This window comes from Primulina huaijiensis, unplaced genomic scaffold (assembly GCF_012295235.1).
Source record: "Primulina huaijiensis isolate GDHJ02 unplaced genomic scaffold, ASM1229523v2 scaffold39855, whole genome shotgun sequence".
Lineage (NCBI taxonomy): Eukaryota > Viridiplantae > Streptophyta > Magnoliopsida > Lamiales > Gesneriaceae > Primulina > Primulina huaijiensis.
In genome coordinates, this window is record NW_027359391.1 from 1 (window position 1) to 9702 (window position 9702).

At 36.6% G+C, this 9702-nt stretch overlaps 2 protein-coding genes across 2 annotated transcripts; both read left to right on the forward strand.

Annotated features, from left to right (window-relative positions):
* Positions 1 to 6: 6 nt before the first annotated feature.
* LOC140969044 (hexokinase-3-like) lies at positions 7 to 3662 on the forward strand. Its single transcript, XM_073430257.1, has 9 exons — positions 7 to 43; positions 1113 to 1263; positions 1362 to 1544; positions 1629 to 1703; positions 1936 to 2091; positions 2196 to 2294; positions 2393 to 2520; positions 2915 to 2996; positions 3101 to 3662. Exons 1-9 carry the CDS (start codon positions 9 to 11, stop codon positions 3473 to 3475), a joined length of 1284 nt encoding a protein of 427 aa, XP_073286358.1. The 5' UTR covers positions 7 to 8; the 3' UTR covers positions 3476 to 3662.
* Positions 3663 to 8787: 5125 nt separating this feature from the next.
* Positions 8788 to 9336, forward strand: LOC140969043 (uncharacterized). Its single transcript, XM_073430256.1, has one exon. It carries the CDS (start codon positions 8788 to 8790, stop codon positions 9334 to 9336), a length of 549 nt encoding a protein of 182 aa, XP_073286357.1.
* The last annotated feature ends 366 nt before the right edge of the window (positions 9337 to 9702 follow it).

The window sequence follows — 9702 nt, forward strand, 5'->3', positions numbered from 1 at the left end:
AGATCAAGATGCTGCTTACCTACGTTGACACCCTCCCCACTGGGTAAAGCATGAATTTTTTTTATATCTGTATTTTTTTTTTAATTATTTGTTGTTTGTATGTGTGATTTTGTGCGTGTTTCTTTTGAAACCTGCATGTGTCCATTAACGGACATGTGGCTTATTTTTCAGTTTGCGTCTTTTCTCGTTGTACGATGATTTTATTTTGAAACTGTGGATTAGAAATTAATTTTTTTTCCCTTTTCAAGAGTTGTGATTTTTGACATTTTTCTGCATTCGCTGAGTGCTTTTGAAATTTTTAAGTTTAATCACGTTTTCATTTCCTCGCTTGTTTGACGGAACATTCGACACGTATCCCTGGATTTCTTGTAAATCCGATATTAAGCTTCGGTAAACGATCTGTAGATTCTAGTTTTTCACTCTTCCTTTTCCAATGCAATTCGTATATTAAGTTTTGGATAATATTTTTCGCCGCATTTACCGCTATCTACATTTTTTCACTCAGAATAAGCTTTCTTTTGTTTGCGTGTAGCAGTTTTTTCGTGAGGACAAATATTAAAGCTTGTGCTGGTCAAGTCACTTGGCTGGAGTCTTGTGACTTGCCAGCTGTGGGACTGGGTAATATTAATGAGACAGCTCCTGATATTTGCAATTTCCTACTCTTGCATTTATCAACCCGCTTATATTCATTTGATGTCGGGAACTAGCTCTATTAGTAATCTGTTTGTTTTTTTTAATTGTTTTAGTAATCTGTTTGTCATACTGCATTTTAATTATATCCTGATCATGTGATCCAGTTTAGAAATCACACTGCTAGGCAAAGTGTTTCAAGCTTATTGTCTTTTATATATTTGATGAGCTTTGTCTGCATGCATTAGCTCATTATTCTGTGATTCTGCTTCACATGAAAATTACTATGGCATACCTCTCGTATACCTTGTTGAGGTATCTGTGTTTGCTGCAAACTAGTTTGCAGTTTGTTGTTTTTTTTTCAAATTTAATCCTCTTGTTTTGGAAATCTCGGGTTTCTTGTTGCTATTCCATGCTGCAAGCTGGGTGTTTATTAGGAATTTCAGAAGTTTTTTACCCTAAATGTGAGACAATTTTCCCAGGAATGAGAAGGGAATTTATTATGCTCTGGATCTTGGTGGTACAAATTTCCGTGTCTTGCGGGTTCAATTGGGCGGTCAACCTTCTACAGTTATTGGGCGTAAAGTAGATGAACAACCCATTCCAGAACAATTGATGACCAGCACGAGCGAGGTGAACAAGTTTCTATACTGCATGAGAATTCCTGACATCTATGTAATATATAGAATAAACTAATGATGTTTCTCTCTTTGTTGTATTTCCACTTGTAGGAGCTTTTTGGTTATATAGCAGCAACATTGAAGGATTTTATTGAAAGGGAAAATAATACTTCAGGGCCTTCACGAGGAGAAGGCAGGGAACTTGGTTTCACATTTTCATTTCCTGTGAAACAAACCTCTTTGTCGTCAGGAATTCTAATAAAATGGACGAAAAGATTTTCTATTGAAGACACGGTCAGTTCAATCTGGTTTATGTTGATGACTCAACCTATACAAATTTTTAAATCCTAAAACTCATAGCATGGTGCCAAATGTCAGGTTGGAAGGGATGTCTCTCAGTGCCTACAGCAAGCAATGTCTCTAAAAGGCCTGAATATGCGAGTGTCCGTACTTGTAAGCCTTCAAGTTCATAATCTTTGACATTTATGCAGATGATAACTCCAGTTTCCCTGTTACGCTCGGCTGAGGGATAGAATGTTGAATTGACACTGTATGTTCAATTGTTCGTTACAGCAACTCAATTTTTGTGCCGAAAAGATGAAATCTAAATGTTTTTTGGACTGGTTTTTATTATATTTCGAAGAGTTGGATTATATATAAATGAAACTAATTCTTGTTTAAACAGATAAATGACACCGTAGGGACCTTGGCTCTGGGTCATTATCATGATGAGGACACTGTCGCTGCCGTGGTAATAGGGACAGGTACCAATGCCTGCTATTTAGAACGAGCAGATGCCATCATCAAGTGTCAAGGTCTTTTTGCAAATTCTGGAGGCATGGTATTCTTTCTAGCATGTTGATTTAGGCTTTTGATTAATACTTCTAATTTACGCAGTTTTCTTCTCGAGCTTACCTATTTTGCAATATTCTTAAATGCATTTAGGTTGTTAATATGGAATGGGGAAATTTTTGGTCATCTCATTTGCCGAGAACAAAATTTGATGTCGACTTGGATGCTGATAGTCCAAACCCGAAGGATCAAGTGAGATTATTATTATTTTTTCGTTTTCTTTTTAACAATTTAGTTAAATTTTGTCTTAAATATTTTATAATGGTCGATTGTTGATTACCATGCTTTAGGGTTTCGAAAAAATGATATCGGGAATGTATTTAGGAGACATTGTTCGAAGAGTAATGCTTCAGATGTCACAGGAGTCGGATGTTTTTGGACCCGCTTCCTCAAAGTTACGCGAGCCCTTCATTTTGAGGTACTAATGTAATTGTTAGTTTTTTTCTTTTGCTATCGTGATTTAGTTCACTTTCTTTCACAAAGCTATAATGCTGGATAGCCTGTCTATATTTACACTTTGAAAACATTGCCAGAGTTTTGAAACATCTAAGATTAAGACCTTTTTTATTTTTCAAGAGCAAGGAATTCCAGATTGTGCATATTGAGTTGAAAGTAATTGTTTTAACGTAGTAGGAGCAAAGCTTTTAGCAATGTATAATTTTGACATGTCCTATAATTTGCTTGCATTAATCCTTTCGCGGGGACTATCAGCTACGACTTTGGCATTCAGCGAGGTCGTGTATCGCTGTTGTAGTTGATGGTGTCATTTACAAATGAATTTTAATATTACATCATTGGTTCGAACATTTCAGGACACCTTTGATGGCTGCTATGCACGAGGACAATTCCCCTGACTTAAGGGAGGTGGCCAGAATTTTGCGAGACACTCTCGAGGTACAAACATATTCATTTCATTAGTCTTTCAGTTCAAATACGGCAATGTGACTGTAAATTCCTCTTATCCTTCTCCAATTTTTATCTGTAATTTTACCTTTCAGATCCCTGATATACCCCTCAATGTTCGGAAACTTGTTGTCAAAGTGTGTGATATAGTGACATGCCGAGCAGCTAGATTAGTAGCCGCTGGTATTGTTGGAATCCTAAAAAAGATTGGCCGCGATGGAAGTGGTGGTGGCATTACGAGTACAAAAACGAGGCAAGACAGGATGAAAAGAACGGTGGTGGCAGTCGAAGGGGGTTTATATACAAACTATATGATGTTCAGAGAGTATCTGAATGAAGCGATGGAACAATTATTAGGCGAGCATATCGCTCCTCATGTCATCATTAAGATCACAGAGGACGGTTCAGGTATTGGGGCAGCACTTCTTGCTGCGTCTAATACATCACCATCGGTTGTGGTTACTGTATAGTTGCCATGGATACATGAAATATTTGTTGATTTTTTTGCATCTTCTGTAGAAATTATATGCATATGTCATATATATTTTGCTGCTGAAGGGGAGATTTAGTGCATTGATATGTGTCATTTAGTTGGTTGATTTCATAGGTTATAAAATCCCCAATCATATATTTTAGAATTTAGAAGCCATGTGATTGTGAAATATGATNACCAATCATCAGTTTAGAAATCTGAATCTTGGTTCTCATGTATTGAATCTGGTTATAATAACTCAAACGTTTTAGAAAGGAAATAAGGACAATCAAACAAACTAATTAAGAAATTGTGATGTGTTGCCTGGAAGAAAATAACACTTTGGCATTCAAGAGATCAAAAAATCATGGCCTCCAAACACACTCATGTCTTTTAATAAATAGAGATTATTATATTGTATTTTAATAAATATGCCGAATCTTTTGAATATTGACTTTCGTGCAAATACGTTCAATTATTTAAATGCAAAACTGAATTCGAGCAAAAAAATTATAAATTGTTCGAACTTTAATATGAGCTCGAGGTCGAATATATCTAATTTGAGTCGACTAAGCGTTAAGTTTTGATTTGCTCTTCTAAAGGTCATTATAGCAACCCCAACACTATAATATACAAAAAAAAAATATTTTTTTAAATAAAAGAAACTATTTTAAGGTTCTTTAGTATATTATACAACAATAAAGTAACTCTAGGGAAAATTACCTTGTTTGAACGTATGGTTTAAATCACAATATACAACATAATTCCATAAATTAGAAATCGGGGCTTGCATTATTGAATCTGATTTTAACAATTTAACTCAATACAAAGAGAATTGTAAAATAAATTGTGATAGGTGGCTGAGATAAAAACGCATCGAAATAAAAAAAAATCATGGCTTTCAAAGTTGCTTATATTAGAATAGATTTCCAACTAACCAATTATGGATTGAGTTTTATTCAATTTTGTGTAAAAACATTTTTTGTTTTAATAATATTTTACAATTTGATTGCACAGAACAACCTTTCTTAGGACTTTCCAAGTGGTTATCACTTAGCGAATGCATTAGTTAGTGGTTATGGTTATACATCATTAGTGTTTTGACCCTAGTGCTGAACTTTGATTTGTTTTCAAACTTCGTGAGTATTATCAGATGGTGAGGTTGGATGTAATTTCGACATAAATAGGAGCCGATACATTGCAGTAGGGGATACATCGCTCACCTATAAGTGTGGATATCCTATATAATATGATGAGTTAATAGTACAAGAAATCTCTGGTCACAGTATGAGTTATGCTTTAAAGAAAAGTGTTTTCTTAGTTGTAGCGCCCTTACTCGAGCCACTACTAAACATGCTAATAAACATGCATAATTAAACTTAATAACAACAATTAAACAACGAAAATCAAATAAATTAATCATTTTATAACCTAAACGAAAACAGAACGACAATCCCAATCTTAATCGTTAATACAACCAAATCGAAAACATAATCATGTACAAGAAACCAAATAAAACCTCCACTGAATCACAACTGAAACCCAATTCCTCTAGTCCATCCGAACCATCCAACCTAAGACCTGTCCTGCAGAATGAGGTGTCCAAGATGGAAACAAGGACGTGAGAGACAATCGTCAAAATACGAGTATGTACGAATATACAAACTGATATGATGCACGTGAAATGCAATATGCTCGGATATCAAGGACCAAGTCAAGAAACTCATGCTCAGTTTAGAGGCGCCTAAGTGTGTAGTTTCTAATATGTCATAGACATGTTTTGGCTCTCACACTCATCATCAAGACGTGGCTCAAATCTTTGAATTGGTGTTACACAAAACTTGAGTTATCACTTGAAATTCGAGCTAAGAGAGTGCCTTTTCTGAGCAATTAAAATCCAGTAGCGAGAACAAGCAGATTTCATGCTTCAACTGAAACTTTCTAGCAAATTACAGTAAGTAGGCTTATATATAAATATCTTGAAACCAGTTTGATAATTTCTATTTTTGAAGCAAAGTATATGTATTTTTGATCTCTGATTTTTGAAGCACTGAAACCTAGCGAACTAATGGTATGAATATATATTCTGAAACATTCCTAATTACTGATTACTGCGCTCACCCTTTAGAAGAGAGAACTTATAGGGTACTGATATCAGTTTAGCCATGAAATTCACAAAAGTGCTCAGTGATTACTTGATAAATTTTAAATTCTGATTTCTGTTCTGAAACCTGTTATTCCTGAATATTGATTCCTGTTCTGAAAATAAGAGTTTCTGTATATTATTTGTATTACTGTTTTTGTTGAAAATGGTTTTGAAAACTGGGAGTTATTCCCGCCCCCGCTTATTGAGTGACGACATATCACTCATCCACCAAAACCCGTCTCAGATAATAACAAGGAAGAAATGTTAGAAGAAGAAGAGCATAATCAGTTCTGGGGCTAGTGAAGAAGACCTGTTAGTTCTCAGTTATAAATTATGTTTTTCGCTGCATTTGTTAAAACGTTGTTATATCTGGTTTTACATTTACGCTGTAAAATATTTGTTATTTGAGTTTGTATCAGACAATGACAAATTCAGTTTTATGAATAAAAAGACTGGTTTCTGAATTTTGTACTTCTGAAACTTGTTGTTTTCGAATGTAAATTTGAGATCAACGCCGGTGTCGACCAACCCCGTCCCTGGGACGTGACATTGAAGTGGTATCAGAGCAAACCGGGTTTCATAATCTGGGGAGGAGGAACTAGAAATAATAAATTCTGATAGATTTCTGAAAATAAGTTCTGATTAACTAATAGAGTTCTGAAAAATAAACTATTGTAATAAGACTACTGAAACAATAGACTAACTACGTACAGTTGGGAAAATTAGTAAGGGAAACAAATAAGAATGCAATAGAGCTCTGACTGTTTCAGCTGCATGTCTGAAATGAGTAGGAAAAAAATCAGTAGACCAAACTAGTAGACCGAAAAATAGTAGCATCAGAACCAGTAGTCTGAAACCAGAACCAGCCGATGGAAACAGTAGATCTGAATGCAGAAGACTTGGTCAGTAGACCCGAAATACAGCAGACTGGTTCTAACAGTGCTGGAAAGCAGCAGATTTGATTGCAGTAACATCAGAATTACATAGGAAGTGAATTCCAGCAAGTGCATGCAGTAGACCTTGCAAATTGTATGGAAGTTGAGGTGTTTTTCGCACAAACTTCAAACGACCATAACTTTTGATCCAGGAAATTTTGACTATTGTAATATACCGTCGGAAAGCTCTCAACGAGGAGAACCTAACCTAGAATGATTTAGCACCACCGACGAACCCCAAAATCCTTCGTTTAGATAGTGATATCGTCATTCCCGTAAAATTTTCCAATTTTTCGAAACTTTGAAGAATTTTCATTTCCAAACGGCTCAGTATTTTTGCACCAAATTTGGTACAGTTCATGTTCATGATGTGAAGGATTTTTCGTAAAATTTTCATGCTATTCTAACCCGAAAAATATTCAGCTATTTTCTTCTATTTAATGTTATAGGTTGTACTGATTCTGTTCATTCCAGTAATTATCTCTATAACTCGACATGTACTCTTGATATCATTTCTGAACTTTGACTCCCATGTTTTGGATGTAGGATATGGCTGACCAGACTAGCTACATTAAGAGCTTAGAGAAGAAGATAGAGAAACTCAAGGGACATGACTATTGCTTAGAGCTGGACAAATATATTACAGCGTAGAGCAGAACACTTAAGAAATGATGTTCAACATTATGCTCAGTATCTGCATGAGGCAGAAGAGAGAAATAGGAGAACTCAAGAAGAGTTCAAAACCTCTCAAGAGACTGTTGCAGACTTAATCAAGTTACGTGATAACTTAGTTGAGAAGATCCAAGTACGTAAGGATCAAATGAACCAACTCATGTACCAACATAATCTGTATTGTGAGCAGACTGATGCTCAGATTCAAGAGTTGCAGAACACTGTTGAATTTCTTAGCGACCAGAATGCAGTTCTGAATGGTCATATTGAACATATGAAAACAGTAATAGCCAACCATGAAGACGAACCCGAGGAGGATCCCGAAGAAGAAGAAGAAGAAGTCGAACAGGATCCTATGAATTTGAGATTAGGAGAAGTGATATATTAGACCATCAGTAATAGTTCCTTGTAGTAACATTTATTCCATTTGCATTTCTGTTAGCATTTTCGAATTTTAGTTGCAATTGTACTTTCGTGGGAAATCAATAAAATTTATTTCTATTCATTGGTTTCATATTTAAATTTTGAGCAATTACTCAATCATTTTGCTTCCTTTGTTTAATCTGTATTCTGCAAAAAACCTTAAGAATTTTCATATTTGTAGGAAATGGACGGAAGACCTATGAGAAACAATCGCAACCCTCGTTATAGAAACCGCAATGATGAGGATGCACAACAACTACCACCAACAGTTGGCCTCAGTCAGTTGGATTTGATGGCTATAGCCACGATTGTGGCAACCACGCTACAAGGGTTTGTCAACCCTAATGCTAATCAGCCACCGCCACCACCTCCAGCTCAGAATGAGACTAAGCAGCATTATGAGTCCCTCCGAAGAGCAAGAGCCCCAAACTTCGATGGAAGTTCCGATCCTGAGGTCAAACAGAATTGGATGAAGGAGGTGGATAATCACCTTTGACTACTTGAGGTTCCACAAGAGATCAAGGTAGATGTGATTATACATTTTCTTATGGATAAAGCAGCCATATGGTGGGAAGGAGTCTCACCAGCTATGTTAGGGACGAGATCTATCACTTGGCAAAGGTTCCGAGAGACATTTCTGAGGCAGTACTTCCCGATAGCAATTCGAGTGCAGAAGCTGTCAGAATTTGAAAGCTTGGTTCAAGAACCAAACATGACAGTGGTGGAGTATTCATCCAAGTTCCACTCATTGGGAACTTACTCCCCAACCATCACGGGAGACGAGGCCTTGAAGATACATCGCTTCAAGAAAGGATTGAACAGTCGTATTCAATCTGCCCTTGCTGTTATCGAACCCAATAGTTTTGATGAATTGATGGGAGCCGCCATCAGGGCTGAGAATGACATCAAGTGGCGTGACGGTGAGAACAAACTCAAACGTCCTCAGTCGAGCAAGTACCAACCGGGAATCAATTCAAGAAGCCTAGGTTTTCAAGAAATCAATCCACCAGTGCTCCAGCCAAAGGAACTACCTCTTCTCAATCATACAAAGAGGGAGTCAAGTGCCAAAGTTGTGGATTAACTCACACTGGTGAATGTCGTAAGAATTCTGGAGCTTGTTTCCGTTGTGGAAAGATGGACCACCCCATTGCTCAATGCCCTTTTCCATATCCAAGGAATGGTCTAGCAGGTGGAACAACTCCAAACAAGCCTAAGGAGAACAAGCCAAATGCTCGGGTCTATGCACTCACTCAAGAAGAGACTGACAACTCGAATGATGTCGTAGCAGGTACCATGCTAATCAATAAGATACATGCCTATGTGTTATTTGATTGTGATACTACGCATTCATTCATGTCTAAGAGATTTGCCAAGAAGTTAGGAACTAAGCATGATAACTTAGAAGAACCATATAGAGTAGCAACTCCTGCAAATCGGACTTTAGAAACTCGCACTCTACATTGGGATATTAGTGTTCTCATAGAAAATCATAATTTCAAGGCAAACGTAATCCAACTAAACATGGTGGAATTTGATGTAATTCTTGGAATGAATTGGTTAGCCAAGAATCATGCCTTAGTAGACTGTCATGGAAATATGGTAATCATCCAAGCTCCACACCAAGAAAAACTTTTATTTCATGGTAAGAAAAGAAAACGAAAGACTCTCCTTTCTGCTTCTTAAACTTGGAAAGCCATGAAAAGTGGAGAAGAAGTTTACCTAGCTATGTTAAGCGAGGTAAAGGAAGAAACCACACTTGCACTAGAAGAGATTCCGGTAGTACAGGAGTTTACGGATGTCTTTCCTCAAGAACTCCATGGCACAATCCCCGACTATGAAGTGGAATTTGAGATTAATTTAGTACCCAATGCTACATCAATTTCAAAAGCACCGTACCAAATGGCTCGAGCAGAATTGAAAGAAATCAAAGAACAACTTCAAGAATTTTTGGATAAGAATCAAATCCGACCAAGTGCATCTCCATGGGGAGCTCCTGTTCTATTTGTAAAGAAAAAAGACGGAAGCATGGGATTGTGTATTGATTACAGG